The sequence below is a fragment of the Capricornis sumatraensis genome, chromosome 3 (assembly GCF_032405125.1).
Source record: "Capricornis sumatraensis isolate serow.1 chromosome 3, serow.2, whole genome shotgun sequence".
Taxonomy (NCBI): domain Eukaryota; kingdom Metazoa; phylum Chordata; class Mammalia; order Artiodactyla; family Bovidae; genus Capricornis; species Capricornis sumatraensis.
Window position 1 is genome coordinate 78,905,791 of NC_091071.1, and position 18,275 is coordinate 78,924,065.

The window sequence follows — 18,275 nt, forward strand, 5'->3', positions numbered from 1 at the left end:
CACCCTATACTGTATTCAGATTATACTTAGGCAGTCTCTAAATATGCATGCCCTTTCCACATCTGGGTTTATACCCTTGCCATTTCCCCTCCTGAGATAGTTCTCTGTCTGTTCCTGATCCCCACCCTCATAGCCATCTTTCCTTGCTTAAAATTAATCCTTCCCTCCCTGACTCTCTAACCTTGATCACCACCCACTTTGCCTCATGGTCATCTGTGTAGGGGAATGTGCCGCCTCTTCTAGACTGGAACCTCCCAAGGCACGAGACACAAGTCTAGAATCATACCCTCCACATAGTAAGTACTCAACAATAGCAGTTAAATGGAATCATTCAACTGTTCTTCTTTCTACTTGATTGACAGGATGAATTTGGACATTCTATAAATGATTATTCAGTTTCACCAGATAGACAATATATTCTCTTCGAATACAACTATGTGAAGGTAAAAGAAATTATTTTTATGAGTGTGTTATTTTATAACCGATCTCAAGTCTATGAATGTTTAAGGTTGTTACCTAAGTCAAGCAATAGGCTCTAAAAACTCATTAATTCAGTATCAAAAGAAGAAATGGTCATTCTCCTTCATAAAAGATAAATCTAATGAGTATTTTAAAATAAATTCATTTTAGGGTTTTCAAATACTAAAAAGTTTAAGTAATATTATATAGACTAAAACTATGTTAATAAAATAGAACTTATAATTTGAGTCAGTTTACATGTCTGACTTGTAATATCTAGTAATAGACTGTTTTACTTCCTTTGTCTGACAAATAGTAAGACTCTAGATTATTTGCTTTAAAAACAACTAAATGTCTCATTCCAGAAGAGATTCTGTGAAGTGACTCAGACCACCTCTCAGCCCTCAGGTCCCACCACATACAAACCATTCCTAAGGGGCGGGCTCGGCAGCAGTCACCAGCGCCCTATGGGGAGCACTGAGCTTCCTCCAATCGCACAGCCCAACATCAGATTCTCACGCCTTCAGGAGAGGTTTCAGCATAATCACACATCATTTTCATGTTTAGTTGTTGTTGCTCAGTCACTAAGTTATTGCTCAGATGGTAAAGAATCTGCCTGCAATGTAGGAGACCCAGGTTCAGTCTCCGGGTCAGGAAGATCACCTGGAGATGGGAATGGCTGCTCACTTCGGGATTCTTGCCTGGACAATCCCATGGAAAGAGGAGCCTGGTGGGCTACAGCCCATGGGGTCACAAAGAGTCAGACACGACTGAGCAACTAACACTTTCATGTTTAGGGTGGCTCCCAATCACCAGTGACTGTAACTGCAGCTTGTTGATTATTCATGGATTTGACAATGGCTGTTGAGTATGAGAAGTTTTGCAACACACAAGAAAGATTAGAAACCTGTAGAGAGATTCTGCTTGAAAACAAAACACAAAGCTGGAGATCCCGACCTCTGCCTATCTTTTCTAGAATAAAGAGTAAATACTGAGTGGTCTTATCTCATACCATCACTGCTATACTCAGGTCATGCAAACCATCCCATACTCCATATCCCACTTGAGGATGGTGACTCCCAGTCATAATATTTACCCTGGTTCATTGCGCTGGCCTTCATTTCCTGGACATGAAGACTCGCTGACTAGGTCCTGCTAAACCAGTCCACCAGGAACGAATCAGAAGTCTATGCCAACTTTAACACATCTGTTTCCAATTAATGAATTAGTATTTGTTTAATATAGTGGTTCTTATTGCTATCTACAGATTAAAATCATATTAGAAGCTTTTAAAAACTCGTAAGTATCCAGGTCAATAAAGTGAAGTCTCTGGGGGTGAAGCTGGCATCAGTATTTTTTTTTTTTTAACATGTAGAGTATTTTAACTAGCAGTCAGGGTTGAGAACCAATGGTTAACAATTCCCGATGTTAAAGTCAAACATATAATGACTGTGAAGTTAAGATAGAAACAGCAAGGTAAATACCAGCTCAATTTATTCTTTTGCCAAGTTCAACAAGTGCCATGCGATATGTACTAACAGATATATTTCATGGGTAGGCCTTGCTGGACAGCCAGCCATCATTGGTAATTTGTATTTGTTGTGTCACTGAAGTTTTCATGCACATTTGACTTCTTTTGCTGTTCTCATTCTGTCCCTTTCATCCTGCCATCCATGTTTCCCAAGAGTTTCCATGCTCCTTTTAAAACCTAAGTTCGATTATGTCATGCCTATGCTTAAACTCTTGTGATCAGTAGCTTCTCATCACTTTCAGAATAAAACCCAAACTCTAACCAAGGCAACGTGAGAAGCCTGGGTGATTGGACCTCAGTCTGCCCTTCTGAATTCACCACCCCCCAGCCCCCAAACCCTGCACTCACCATGCTTGGCCTGTGCTTACAATGGATCACCTGGGGAGGTTTTTTTAAACCTCCCCCGCGTCATCTGACTCTGCATAGCCATGGGTAATTTTAAGGATTCCCAAGTGATACAGTCTTCCCTGATAGCTCAGCTGGTAAAGAACCCACCTGCAGTGCAGGAGACCCCGGTTTCATTCCTGGGTCAGGAAGATCCAATGGAGAAGGGATTGGCTACTCACTCCCGTATTCAAGGGATCAGCTAACCTCTCCAGCATTCAAGAAAAATATCCAGAACAAAGAAAAGTCTAGTTTTATTCCATTTCTCTGGAAATCTATTTCCAGTGTTCTTTAGACCCTGCCGTGGGGCTTCTCCATGACTGAGCCAGCACATTCAGAAAGAGCAATCCTAACTTTTAAGTTGTGGCTATAAAAAGATAAATGAGTGAGTGAATGGGAATGTAAATAAATAAGTACCATGCAGCCTAGTACAGATGTTCGCATAGTATCTCCCCTCTTTGCCTAATGCTGCACAGACAGTAATAGTTGCATCATCTGGGACGTGTTCACAGGAGCCCTGCTAAGAACTTCACATGCATTCTCATGTTCCCGAGATTGTTTCTGTCACTATCCTCATCTTCCTAAAAAGAAAACTGGAGGTTAAAAAGAAACCTGTCTGGTATTACATATTAGAGACTTGTCTTCATCCATTTGTGTCACTGTAACACCGCAGACTGGGTGACTTAATAACAGAATTTTTTTCTCAGAGTTTTGGAGGCTGAGAAGTCCAAAATCAAGGTGGCAGCAGATTCAGTGTCTGGCAAGGTCCTACTTCCTAGGTCATAGCTGGCCATCTTCTCCAAGTGTCCCCACATGGTGGAAGGGGCAAGGAAACTCATATATGAGGAAACGAATCCCACTCATTAGGGCTTCCCCCCTGCACAACCTAGTCACTCCAGAGTGGCCCCATCTCCAGAATACTATCACATTAGGAGTTAAAGTTTCAACATATGAATTGGGGAAAGGAGGAGATACAAAGATTCAGTCTATAGGAAGACTTGAGTCCAGGTTGGAAGACTCCAAAGCTTGTATTCTTAAACATGATCATTCCTATCTTTTTGCTTGAACCTCTCTCTTCCATGACGCTTTTTTTGCTCTTCTCTGTGTGGCAGCCCTCTGAGACCAATAATCTTTTCTATAAGCCTCTCGGCCTCCCCAGGTCCTAATTTGATTCCTGCCTTTCCCCACCCATCCCCATTGCATGCTCTGTGATTCTTTTCCAGTAGTTTACGTCTCCATATCCCCCATTCAACTATGAGCTCCTTAAAAGGAGGGAGACTGTCTTATCCAGTAATGCCTAATCAAGAGGATAGGTGCCAATGTTTATAAGCCTAAATAGACTGATGAGTCTGTTTCAAAAGATGAAGTGAATATACAAACATCTTGGATTTCCCTTTACAGCCCCTGATAGATCTGTCATCCTGAAATGATCTCAAAACTTCTTAACTCTCTTAATATTTTTAGCCTGTACCACAACTTTTGGCTCTAGCGAGCATTATACTCTGAGGTTTCCCAGAAACAAGCATGGAGTGTGTCAAAATAATCCAGAATTCGAAAAGAAATGTATGACTTGCAAAAGAGGAGGCTTAATAAATATTTGTTGACATGAGAGGATAGGAAGGTGATAAATGATGAGTGGGAAATATTATTCAAGATTAGGAGCCTGACTTGTGTCTCAGCTCTGCCAATACAGCTCAGGGTCCTTGGGCTACCCATTTCATTATTTCAGTCTCATGCTGCTGCTGCTGCTGCTGCTAAGTCGCTTCAGTCATGTCCGACTCTTCACAACCCCATGGACTGCAGCCTTCCAGGCTCCTCCGTCCATGCGATTTTCCAGCCTCATAGGTAACATTTAATTATTTTAGTTCAGTTTATTTCTTGAGTATATCCTATGTGGCTTGTACTAGGACAGACTCCAGGTGTTTAAAGCTGAATAAGACACAATTTCTTACCTCTGGGGATATGCTAGGAAAAACAGATATATAGGCAAGTCGGTTTTTTTTTAAATATTTTTAATTTATATCTGCATCCTCATATAAACATTAATTTTTCATAAATGCAAATATGTAATCATATTTTTAAAAAACCTTCAGTCTCACTATTTTTCCATTTTTTCGCTTGGCCCTCTATTCCTCGTGGGCTTCCCAGATGGCTCAGTGGTAAAGAATCAGCCTGCCAATGCAGGAGTCATGGGTTCGATCCCTGGCTCAGGAAGATCCCCTGGAGAAGGAAATGGCAACCCACTCCAGTATTCTTGCCTGGAGAATCCCCATGGACAGAGGAGCCCCGTGGGCTACAGTCCATGGGGTTGCAAAGAGTCGGCACGACTTAGTGACTAAACAACAACTACTCCTCATCTCACTGCCTTTTCCCCAGGTATCCCATGTTGAGAATCTATTGTATATCCCTCTATATTTTATATTTATTTATTCACTTAATTCTTTGAAGATAGAGATTCTTTTTAGTTATTGCTTATTTTATAAAAATGGAATCCTATTTTCCATACTTTTCTGTAAGTTGCATTTCTCACTCAGAGATACCATGTGGATATCCTTCCAAGTCATCTGTTAAGGCTCTAATTCATTTATTTTTTGAATTAATAGACTTTATTTTTTAGAGCAGCTTTAGGTTTACAGAAGATGAGTGGAAAGTGCAGGGAGTTTCCATATACTTCATTACCACCCCTCCAACTCACTCTATCCCTGTTATTTTTGCTATTATTAACATTTTGCCTTAGTGTAGTAGTACATTTGTTACAATTGATGAGCCAATACTGACACATTATTTTTAATTAGAGTCCATCATTTGCATTAGGGTTTACTCTGTGTTGTACATTTTATGAGTTTCGACAAATGTATAATGTATAATGACTTTTATCTGTCATTGCATTAATAGTATCATACTATACTAATCCATAAATAACTTCTGTACAAAGAAAACTCTCAGCTCAAATAATTTTACTAGCAAATTCCTTGTTATTTATCCAAATGAGCTAAAAACTTATACCTATGCAAAAAAACCTACACACAAAATTTTTACAGCAGATTTATTCATGTTTTGGCAAACGTGAATACTTGTCTGTCTGTATTAAAGTCCGTAGTTTACATTAGGGTTTACTCTCTGTGTTGGACATGTTTTCATTTTTCCTAAAAATCTCTGTGCTCCACCAGTTTCTCCCTCCCTTCACGTGAACCCCTAGGAACCACTGACCTTTACTCTCTCTGTCATTTTGTCTTTTCCAGAATGTCACATGGTTGAAACCATACACTATGTAGCATTTTCAGACTGGCTTCTCTAACTTTGCAATATGCTTTTAAGTTTCCTCCATCTCTTTTTATGTCTTCGGGCTCATTTCTTTTTGCTGCTGAATAATATTCCATCGTCTGCATGGCTGGTTATGTCCAAGTTTTTGCAAACATGAATAAAGTTGCTGTAAAAATTTGTGTGTAGGTTTTAATGTAGGTATAAGTTTTCAACTCATTCAGATAAATATCAAGGAGTTTGCTGGCAAAATTATTTGAGCTGGGAGTTTTCTTTGTACAGAGGTTATTTATAGACTCAGATGTTTATTAGATGTAAAACTACTCAGATTCACAATTTCATCTTACTTTCAATAACGCATTTTTCAAGGAATTTGTCCTTTTATCTTACTTTTAAAATGTATAGGTAGGAACTTCCCTATCATGTATACAAGGAAAAAAATTTTTTTTTCTTTTCTCTTAAGCAAAGAAAACTATCTTTTTTTTTTTTAATTGCTTGTCTATATGTCTGTCTTCCCTACCATACTCCTAGAGATAAACGTATAGTGGTTGGGACTTCACCTTCCAATCTGGCGCAGTCAGGTGTTCAATCCCTGGTCAGGGAGCTAGGATTCCCACATGCTTCACAGCCTAAAACTGACGCATTAAAAATAGTGTTGTAACAAATTCAATAAAGACTTTTTAAATGGCATATCAAAAAACTCTTTAAAAAAGTGTATAGCTAAAATACAGTTAACATAAGTTCTTATAATCTTTGTCTGTGGAGCCTGTTGTGGGGCTTCCCAGGTGGCACTAGTGGTAAAGAATCTGCCTGCAGTGCAGGAGACACAAATTCCATCCCTGGGTCAGGAAGATGCCCTGGAGAAGGAACTGGCAACCCACACCAGTACTCTTGCCTGGAGAATCCCATGGATGGAGGAACATGGCAGGCTACAGCCCATGGGGCTGCAAAGAGTCAGATAAAACTGAGCAACTGAGCACATACATACACAGAGCTCGTTGTGGTATCCCGTTTTTTATTTCTGATACATTCATTCATACTTTTTTTCTTACTCTTTGTTAGTAATTTTACTAGTGTCTTCAAAGAACCAGTGTTCAGCTTTTTAAAATTTTTCTCTATTGTATTTTCTTCTATTTGATTACTGCCTTTACCTTTATTAGGCTTCCCTGGTAGTTCAGATGGTAGAGTCTGCGTGCAATGCGGGAGACCTGGGTTCAACCTCTGGGTTGGGCAGATCCCCTGGAGAAGGAAATGGCAACCCACTCCAGTATTCTTGCCTGGAAAATCCCATGGACAGAGGAGCTACAGTTCATGGGGTCACAAAGAGTTGGACATGACTGAGCAGCTAACACTTTACCTTAATTATTTCTTTTCTTCTAATTTCTTTGAATTTAGTTTTCTTTTCATTTTTTAGCTTCTTGAGATGGTTATTTAAAATATTAATGGTGTGTGTATGAAAGTGAAAGTGAAAGTCACTCAGTTGTGTCTGACTCTTTGCGACCCAATGGACTATACAGGAGTTCTCCAGGCCAGAATACTATTGTGGGTAGCTTTTCCTTTCTCCAGTGTATGTGTGTGTATATACACACACACATATATGTATGTGTGTGTTTTAATATACATTGCCAAGTGACTTCCAAGAAAACTATAGCACTTTATATTTTCATTATCAATGTAGGAGAGTAAACACCTCTCCTCATCACTACCACCAATAGAATTAGAGATCTTTAAGATATTTTGCCAATAAAATGGCTGAAAAGTAAACATTTGCATTTTTTTAAACAGATGAACTTAGCATTACTGTGATAAGTTCTGGGAATTATGTTTGCACAGAAAGTGGCATGTCAACCCACTGTGGTCCTTTGCAGAAGCAAGGCCAGAGATAAATGATAAATGAAATCCAGAGGAGTTTGTACTAGATAATTTCTGAGATACTTTCTAATTCCAAAATTTTAAGACTCTAGATAGGGAACTATAAGATATAAAATGTGAGAATTACACAATGTTATATGGCTTTACCTCTCACCTGGTGAGAGTGGTCAAGCTATCAAGAATCACAGAAGCCTGAAATGTCTATTTTCTTTTGTAGCAATGGAGGCATTCCTACACAGCTTCCTATGACATTTATGATTTAAATAAAAGGTCAGTGACTTCCTCTCAAAACCAATTATTCTTCTCTAGTGTAATAATTAAAAAGAAAAGAAATTGTACTGTGATTTATCTACTTGGAAATATTTCTTTTTATCTTTTTCCAGGCAGTTAATTACAGAAGAGAGAATCCCAAACAACACACAGTGGATCACATGGTCATCAGTGGGTCATAAGTTGGTTAGTAAGTCTCTCTTCTTTTCAGGAAAATAATGGCTCAAGTCTTTCATTTGCAGAAGCTCCTAACTCTGATACAGAGCAGATTCTTAGGAAGGCTGTAGTCACTATCACATAGAGTGTTATTGCCTAAAATAACATTTTATTAGTCTAACAGAGTAAATATTAATACAATTCCTGAAAGTTTCTGAACTACTGTTAGGAAATTGTTTATTTACTGGCAAAATGCTCATTAAACTCAAATTCTAACCCTGTTGTATTTTGTTTTTTGTTCTGTTTTATTTTGGTAATTTTTTTTGAAGCTTTCCCACTTTCTGTTAGTTCTTTGACTTTTTCTATATCACTATAGATACACCTTCATGTTCTATAGTCTTAAGAGAATGTCAGAAGTCCTGAAGAATCTAAACAGGAAGACAGACTGTTTATCTGTAGTTAACTCTGGGCTTGCAGCTGCCTTCTCTCTACTCAGCCCCTGCAGAGAGAAATGCAAAGCACACATCACTCTACAGAAGTGGACAGTCTTCTGGGATTTGCATACACTTTACTATTCAATAGCAGTGGTTGTGGGCTGCTTCTTTTTGGTAGATAAAGGGTGTGTTTAGGATTATTTGGGTATTATAGCATGCATGCATACTTATACATTTAAGAACATAAATGACTCTTTCTCCTGCTCAAATGGAATAATCTAAGGTAGTCATTCCACTTGCATACCAATATTATTTGAGGATAAAATAATAGATAAATTTTTTAAACTCTAGGATAAAATATAACATCTTGTGTATCCATCTTTTTTCCCAATCTTTCTAGGCATACGTTTGGAACAATGATATTTATGTGAAAAATGAACCAAATTCTCCAAGTCAGAGGATCACATGGACTGGGAAAAAAGATGTAATCTATAATGGAATAACTGACTGGGTTTATGAAGGTAAAGACGTTAAAACTTTTTCAAATCAGAAAATCTGTTCATTTTCAAAGACGGTTAAACTTGTCTTTGAAGACAGGGAAATTCAATGGCATTCAAAATAGGTTGTATTCTAAAAAGGTAATCAAACCTCTTTTACACTCATGCACCAGACCAAGAATTTCTTCACAGTGAATGTTACTGCTACGTCCTCACTGTCACTTCAAGGCTCCCATTGTCTTTGCTCTGCTGCTACAATTGACTTGTCTGTGTAGATAGCTTTTCTGCTTTCCTGGGACATAAAAGTCTCCAGATTTGTTTCTCAAACCAAGTCTACCTAACCCAGAAGTTACTAAGGAAAACTGAAAACTCCAACAACATTCCAAAAGATGACAAAACATTGTCTGGAGGTTGTGGAGTCCAGGGAAAGAACATGCCTCTTTTATAGAGGATTTGGGTTCATTTGAACTTGGACAAAATATCGTTTCCTCTTTTTAAAGAAGAAAAAAAATAATTAGACTTAGGGGGGAAATGGGTTCAAATAACAGAACCGAAAAAGTTAAAAAGAATGATTCTCTCTTTTAGGGTAAAGAGTTTTATAAAATATTAGGAAAATAGCATTCTTGTCTCTAGTTGCCAAGGTAAAAAGGCATTTTGAAGCTATCCCAAACCCTTTACAAGATTGCATAATGCTTATTAAAGACTCATCCCTTTTTTTTAACCTGTTATTTCTTCTCTATACTTAAAAAAAGTTAGTTTTTCTTCATGGCTCAATTTTAGTTCTTACCAGTTCAAGTTGAGTTCAATCAAGTGGATAACATTGTAAGAACAACAGAAAACATTTTAAAAGAAAAATAAATTCCCACAAACCAGAAACAAGTGTCAGATTAAAACTTATAATAAAATTTACTAACACTTGTCACTTAGATATTAAAAAGCATCTTTAACACTTGGGCAGCACAGCACAGCCTAAGGATCCCCAACGTGAGCTGGATAAAGAAATTCTCTTCCCAAAGTTCTGACCCACCCTTCCTTGGAACAGCTGGACATCTCTAAGATAAATACATCCCAACACTAAGGTTCTTTCTAAGGTAGATAATAGCTGGAGGAATCTTGTTTTGCCTGTTCATTACTAAGCCATTCACAGGCAGAAGAATGGCTTCAACAGTTCCAATGTGGGCCTGTCTTTAAAAATGGGACTTTAGTCCCTACAGGGAAATTCCTACAATTGGTTTTGTACGTTTACAAATACTCCATTCTTAGAAAGAACATACCTGTTTCTCCATATATCAGATCACTCTCCTGTTGGACCACCCTCTCCGCTGCAACCGTGAAGACTTGTTGGGATCAAAAAAGTGCATTTGGAGAATCCATAGGTTCATTAGTAAAAGAACAAACCAAGCTGTAAGATCTAAACAAGGCCATGTGTTGCCCTGGGGACGGACACTCACAGAGGAGCATATAATCTGGAACTTGAGCCCCCTCCCCACCCTGGGTCCCCAAATAGCTTTCTCTCTCAATTCTCTGTTTTCACACTATTTCATGATTTTCTAGTTGATTATTATTTACTTTAGTTAACAAAGAGCTTCCCTGGTGGCTCAGATGATAAAGAATCTACCTGCAATGGAGGAGATACGGGTTCAATCCCTGGATTGGGAAGTTCCCCTGGAGAAGGAGACGGCTACCCACTCCAGTATTCTTGCCTGCACAATTACATGGACACAGGAACCTCTCAGGCTACAGTCCATGGGATCACAAAGAGCCAGAGACAACTGAGTAACTGGCACTTCAACTTTTAATTAATAAATGTTTTCTTTCTTTCTTTTTTAATACTCTGTCTTCTAGGATGAAGTTAATTACATAACAATCACTTTTGAGTATGAATATCATTTACCTGACCCAGAGATGAAAATGAACGTTTTGATGAGAGCACAGAGGAGAGGGGATAGGCAAGGAAATAACTGGGAAGAAGAGCACTCCTTACCCCCTGGGGCAGTAGTGTTGACAAGGGGATGTGTGATTCACGTGGAGTGCCAACCACCAAGTTGCTATGCCAGGTGCTGGGGAAACAGACACAAATGCTACTCAACTGCTGTTCCCAGAGAGAGACAAAGAAGCCTGCAAATAATTGTCGTGGAGCAATCCAGTTAGAAGGGGGAAACTAGGTCCCAATGGTGCCTAAGGAAACTCAGAGTGGCAAGATGGGGGTTGTGTGGGATGGGAGGTATCAGGATAGTGTGTAAGGGTGTGCTCACAGCCAGTTCAGGTAGGGCTGGAAATCTTTTCTTTCCTTCATTGTTCTTCTTTCTCCCTACCCTTGATCCATGTATTCTTAGGACTTTGAGTTTGATCAGAGTAGTTTTATAATAATTGTTTTGACACATCATTGTTATGGAAAAATGTGTTCAGTATTCTCCTAAGTCAGAAAGAGACAATAAGTACCGTATGATATCACTTACATGTGGAATCTAAATATGACTCAAATGAACTTATCTATGAAACAGAAACAGACTCACAGACATAGAGAAAAGACTTGTGGTTGCCAAAGTTGGGGTGGGGGTGGGGAGGAAGGGACTGGGAGTTTGGGATTAGCAGATACAAACTATTATATACAGAATGGATAAACAATAAGATCTTACTGTATAGCATAGGAAATCATATTCAATATCCTGTGATAAACCATAATAGAAAAGAAAAATAAAGAATGAAGGAGAGAAAGGGAGAGTTCAGTATTCTAAACAACTACTAATTCAAAACATTTAACTCTACCTGCCACTTGTACTTAAATGTGACTTTACAAACCATTACCTTGCTGTCACTGTATTCATTTTATGTAATTTCATCTTGATCTGAGATTAGAACCGATGAGCAGAAGCCACAGGGAATGAGACATCAATTTGGTATATGAAGAAGACCTTTTTACTGGGAAATCCCCTTAGGTTGGAGTCACAAGGCCTGTGTTCTTGTCTCTGGCAATTCACTCACTCTCTCTAAACCTTGGTTGTCCTCTCAGCAAAATAGTCTATGAATAGAGTCACCTAGGGTTCACTTAGATAAGTGTTTTGTAAATTCTAAATTGCTGCATAAGTGTGACTCAATGATATAGGTATAAAGCAGCCAAAGGAGGAGCAAGCTGCCTGATCAAGTAGAAGGTTTTCTGTTACTAGAAGTGCTGAAATAGGCAGGAATGAACAGTGGAACATGAATTCCAAAGAGGAAAATCTGGATTCATTCTTGATTCTAACAACTATTGGTCATGTGCTCCCAAGCAAATGACTTACGCTTAGCTGCTTTTCTATGCTCACCTGCACAATGAATTATTATGAGGATTAAGTGAAATAATAGATGTCAGATATCAGTGTCTAGTGCGTGGACAGCAGACATCAAATGTCAGCTGCTCATCCTTATAATGATTATATTTTATCATTATTATTATTACTGTAACTACTATTACTTTTATCACTGTTACTGAAAATAAGCATCTGGAAAATAAACTTTTGTCAGGAGGCTGTGAAAATCAGAAAAGTGGGATAAAATGATTTCCTAATTCTAAGATTCAAGTTTTTATGCTTTTGCTTTTACCTTTACACTCACAACAGAATATGAAACGCGTAGATTAACTCTGCATAAAGGACTAGAAGGCTCCATCAAATCCACTTGAATCCTCTCTTCCCAGTTGATGAAAGAGGTTTTGGCATTTTAAGAGCCAGAGATTGGAAGTCCCATGAATTGACTCCATAATAAACATAGGAAAGAGCTACTTTTGCCAGAGATTGAGGATGAGTCCAACACTCTTCAGGAAAGCAGGGGGGAAAAAAACTGTCTAACTCCCTGCAACCCTATGGACTGTAACCCATCAGGCTCCTCAGTCCATGGGATTCTCCAGGCAAGAATACTGGAATGGGTTGCCATTTCCATTTCCAGGGGATCTTCCCAACCCAGAGATTGAACCCATGTCTCTTACACCAGAGGAAAGTGTTAATCCAAGAGAGTTCTCAGTTTCTAGGCAAAGGAGGAGCTCCTTGGTAGGAGTCTCATGGAGCTCCTTGCCATTCTAAATCCATCCTTCCCATATCTTTTGTGCCAAGAGGAGTAAACCTGGGCATCATATTGGTTTGATAGCCTGGAGCCACATACTGCCCCCCGGTATCCTGCAGAATGGGTACAAACTGTTGACTGTTTGAAAATTAGAAAGGAGAATCAGCCCCTTATGTGAGATTTACTTTTAGTATATTTTGTGGCATAAATTTAGAGGATTATAAGATAAAGAAAAAATGTAGAGTTTATATTAAATATTGTGTGCTAAAATATTCAAAAATGGTCCAACGTGTTACTTATTTTTACAATCCAGCTCTATCCTTGAAGATTTTATTTTTATTCATTTGTATTACTCTGATTTTGGAAGCCCAGCAAATGCAAAGTGGTTCATTAGTTGAACTCTACTGTAATTACTAAAGCTAATGAGAACAATATTTTGAATGCCAAAGCCAATTTATCAGTTACTTCTTGTAACAGAACAATTTCTGTCTTTTTTCAGAGGAAGTCTTCAGTGCTTATTCTGCTCTGTGGTGGTCTCCAAACAGCACTTTTTTAGCATATGCCCAATTTAACGACACAGAAGTCCCGCTGATTGAATACTCCTTCTACTCCGATGAGTCACTGCAATATCCGAAGACCGTGAAGATTCCATATCCAAAGGTCTGTGCTCTGTTCATAAAGCGGTTCCGTGATTTGATGGGAAGAGAATGGTTTCATTTAATCCTTTCCTGCTAATGAAAATATTGTCAGTCTCTCTTCAACAGCTTGCTGTGATTACTCTTGCTGAAGTCAACAGCATCTGGCAATTTTAAAGTATTTTTATTATCCCAGGAAAGAGTGTGATTTAAGGTTTTGTAATTTCTCCAAAAACTTTGAGGAATGACAAGCCGAAAAAGATAGGGAAAATGCTTTTGAAAGAAGCAGGGGGAATGAAAATATTTGAATGGAGGAAAAGAGAGGCTGTAATTGAATCAGAAGCTCATCTCATTTGCAGAAGTTGGATTGTGCCCTAGATAAAGTTGAAAAGCATGCTTATATATCAGGTTGTATTACTAACTAACAGATACATGACTAGTTTTAGTAGTTCTGTGATAAATTTGGCATTGATGTAAATTTCACACGTCCCACATTTGGGATAATAGTGTCACGTCTTGGTTTTCAAGACTGTTTCTCTCTCCAGGATGCCTGTTTATGAAAACTGAAGAGCTTTATTAAGCCAAGGAAGAGGGAGATTTAGGAAGGGACCAGGATTCTTCACTAGTGTCATAAAAATAGTGGCCACATTATTTTTATAGGAAAATCTAATAGTGAAGTGTTTTTGCTGTAAGCAATTTGGGGAAAGGGATTTTTATTTTTACCAACTCACTGTTCAATTTGCTTTATGAAGAGCTGCCATTTTAGGAAGACAGAGGAAGTTAAGAGAAAAAAAAATCAGAGACTAAATATGGGAATGTATTTTCAGTGGAATGTTATTTTTTGAAGAGTAAACTGGCAAAAAAAAATCATAGAACCTTCTCACTAAAAATAACGTATTATTTCTAATTTGTCAATTGAAAATCTATGTGTACATATAAAATAATTTTATAGATTTCTGTCACAATATTGACTGTAAAGCTCCAAAGTACTGAACCTGAATTTGGAATGGAAATGTTGGCTTCCTAATTAGCATTTTGGCTCTGGGCTCAGGTAAACTAATTTTACTAGTGGATTGTATCTTTGGCTGAACCCAGGTATTCTTCCTAGTGGTTAGCCATCAATCTTGTTTTCTGGAGTCAAGATATATTTATAGATTAAAATAATTGATTTTAACAAGTTTATCCTTTTTTGCTTGAAGTACATAAATTATGAATATTCATTACTTAAAGGGGAGCCATTTATGTATTTCTGCCTGAATATGAGAAGGTTGCATGTCACGACTCTCCTTTAAGTTTATTTTATCTGCATTAAAATATTTAAAAGTGTCTGGTTATGATTTTATGGGCATAATTTAGCCATTTTTGTATAGCTTTAAATTTGTGCAATGATATTATATCTTTTTTATTATTATTAATACCAATTCTGTGATTGTTTTTTTCCTAGGCAGGAGCTGTGAATCCAACTATAAAGTTCTTTGTTGTAAATATCAGCAGTCTCAGCCCGAACATTAATGCAACTTCCCAACAAATTGTTCCTCCTGGTTCTGTGTTAATAGGGTAAGACTCTTGACCCAAATGCTCATGCTGTAAACAATTCCACAGTTCTCAGGGAGGACACTTTCAAAATGAGTGACAGAGTCAATGGCAGCCTCTCATGGTGTCACCTGGCCTGGCCCATCATTCATGCTTCCATTCAACCACTCTGTTGGGCTATACCCCGCAGGCCTACAGGGCCTGTGCTTGCCCACATTTAAGACCAAAGACAGAGCCCAGTGTCAGCAACAGAGACATCAGTGGTTTAATGGAGATCTACATGTCTGAAGCAAGGTCCTGGAGCAACATCTCACCATGTGCTCCGGTGACATGACAGGACATGGCAGCAGGTTTTGCTCCCAGAGGGGAAGGGGAGATTGCCAGTTATAGGAGGAATTACGTCAGCTTGTCTTATTAGTTACCATGGAAACCAGCAGAGGGGCATACCCCTCACCGCCTCTTTGATAAGAACAGTCACTAGCTGGGGCCTGGAGCAAGTATGTAGGAATGTCAGTCAGGTGAGCAGGGTGTAAGTGGAGCAGGCTCTGGTCCAGCAGGAGATGTACAGAGAGCAAGAGAACAGTCATCTTGGGTGGTCTGACCCTACGCTCTCTTCACTGAGTTCAAACTTCATGTCTTCATGCCGGACAGGGCTCTAGGGGTGGGCTTGCAGAATGAATAGGGCGTCTCTGGTATCATGGAGCCTACGCTCAAGGCAGGGAGATGAACAACCAGGTAAACAAACAAAGTTAAATGTGAGGCAGTGAAATGCGAAGACAATCAAAGGAGGGCAGGCGTGATGGTGATGGTGGGGGGAGGTCAGGGAAGATCTCTCTAATAAGATGCCTGTGAGAAGTGATGCGGAGGGAGAAGGGGAGATCCTGCCACATGGAGAGGTGGAGGAGCAGTGGCCAGGCAGAGGAAGAGCAGGTGCGAAGTCCCTACAGAGGCAGCATGCATGGCACCGCAGAGGCCCTGCAAGGAGCCCCAGGTCCCAGAGCATCTGAGTGGAGAGGGGAGTATGGGAGGAAGGTCAGGTCACACGAGTCTTGGCAGGGCCTGGTAAGGCCTAGACAAATTCAGGAAGACTGTGGATTAATTTTAGGGACCACCGCCACCCCACGATACTGATGTGTCTCAAGATGTCTTGCTTGAATAATCCTTGGAGGTTTGAAATTATCAGCCTTTCCTTTATTTTCCTATAAACACTAAATTGCATGACACTTTTGGCTATCAGGTTGCTGTCTATTTTCCATTATTTATGTTGGTTTTGCCATTGCTTCTAAATGATGACTAGCATCTATTGAGCACTCTCTAGATACCAGACACAGAGCATTACAGGCTTTATTTTATTAGCCTTTAGTAATTCTCTCCAATAATAATAACAACTGTTTTTAAATTTTTTCTATTTATGTATTTTGGGCGGTGCTGGGTCTTTGTTGTGTGCAGGCTTTTTCTCCAGTTGCAGCGAGCGGGGTCTAGTCTCTAGTTGCAGTGCTTGGGTTTCTCATTTCAGTAGCTTCTCTTGTTGCGGAGCACGGGCTCTGTAGGCGCTCAGGCTTCAGTAGCTGCAACCCAACAGCTCAGTAATTGAGGCTTGTAGTTTCTAGAGCACAAGCTCAATAGCTGTGGTGCTCAGGCTTAGTTGCTCCGTGGCTTGTGGGATCTTCCCAGACCAGTGATTGAAACTGTGTCTCCTGCATTGGCAGGTGGATTCTTTACCGCTGAGCCACCGGAGAAGCCCTCCAATCACTATTATTATATGCCAGATACAGATAAGAAAATGAGGTCTAGAGGTTAGAAAATGACCCAGTAGGAGTCTGTATTCAAAACTTTCTGACTTGAAAGAAAGACCTTGTAAGCACTCTGCAAGGTGCCTCGCCCTCTGTGGATTCAGCTGGTGTCCTCAGATGCCTGGAGTTATTATCAGAGCAATACGAAAGCATCTTCCTGTTCAGGGTTGCATTGACTACATCAGGCAAGCTGGAGGTTTTGTGCTATCTTATTAATTCATTCACTTGCTTAGAAAAGATCTGTATTAACCTATTTATTCTGAGGGAAAATTAATTATGAATTAAAAGGTTTTATTTTTTTTCCTGAATTTGTCCAAGGACGTATAAATTTACCTGGAGGTTCTAAAATCTGCTGTTTGATCCCCTCCAGCCATCTCTCCCATCAACATTAATTAAGCACTCACTGTTTACACTCATGATGTCCATAGGAGTGAGTCTGCCTTCCAACACTTATGATGCGGTGGAGGATATAAATCATGTCAATAAATGACTCCCCAAATGCCCATGACAGAGGCATAAACAAAAGTCAGGAGGCACTCTGAGGAGGCAGAGATGGGTTTTCCGTGACCCTGGGAATCAAAGAAAGCATCATGGAGAATGAGCAGATTGGACAGGGCATGATGGGGGAGGAAGAGCATTGGAGTAGAAGGATGGCCGTGCATGTGGAAGCTCAGGACTGCCCAGGAAGGGGCTTTGGATCTCACAAATGTTTTTAAGGACCCAGCGACCTTGGTGCAAGTGAGATCAAACACAGAGGCATGGTGCCAGTAAGCAAATGGCAGGCGGCTGCTTGGGTTACAGGCCCAATCCCCATGCCCTCTCCTTCCCCTAGGAGTCTCAGAATAGCAGAACCCATCGTTGTTCCAGAAACACTCCGAATACCACTGTGAGGCACAGATGAGAGATCTGAGGCTGAGAGAGGTAAATACGTTTGCTCAAGGTCACACAGCAAGTTGGCTTGGGAGCTGGAAACAGGACAGAGGCCCCCGTCTGCCAGCCAGAGTGAATACTGTAATTAAGATGTATTGGTCAGGGATTGTGCTTGGTGCTCTGCTCACATTGTCTCATTTATTACCCACGTGCTGCTGTCTATGGTATCATTTTCACAGCTATTTCCCAGATGAAGAGATGGCATTTCCCTACTTAGAAACCACTTTCTGAGGCCTAGTTGTGAATTTCAGAGCTCAGGAAACTTAAGCAGTATAAGGATTTGTTTCCACCCTATATGAATGAATCCTTAAGTCTCTGTTCTTCGTAGTTCTCTATGCTGCTCTCACGGTGAGGGCTGCCTCACTCACTGTGGGTATTTTCTGTGGAATGCATTTCAACTGAAGAAGTGTTTTTGGAAATGCTACAGGACTGTGCTATGTATGAAATTGCAAATCCAGCTCTGGTCTCTGTTAGCATCAGTA

At 39.6% G+C, this 18,275-nt stretch overlaps 1 protein-coding gene across 1 annotated transcript in view; it reads left to right on the forward strand.

The window, feature by feature from the left end:
* DPP4 (dipeptidyl peptidase 4) overlaps positions 1 to 18,275 on the forward strand; it is an 80,713-nt gene that overhangs the window by 23,088 nt on the left and 39,350 nt on the right. The window contains exons 5-10 of the mRNA XM_068969445.1: positions 363 to 443; positions 7,725 to 7,777; positions 7,891 to 7,963; positions 8,768 to 8,888; positions 13,402 to 13,562; positions 14,982 to 15,094. Of these exons, the coding sequence (XP_068825546.1) occupies positions 363 to 443; positions 7,725 to 7,777; positions 7,891 to 7,963; positions 8,768 to 8,888; positions 13,402 to 13,562; positions 14,982 to 15,094 (602 nt within the window). The remainder of the gene's footprint in view (positions 1 to 362; positions 444 to 7,724; positions 7,778 to 7,890; positions 7,964 to 8,767; positions 8,889 to 13,401; positions 13,563 to 14,981; positions 15,095 to 18,275) is intronic.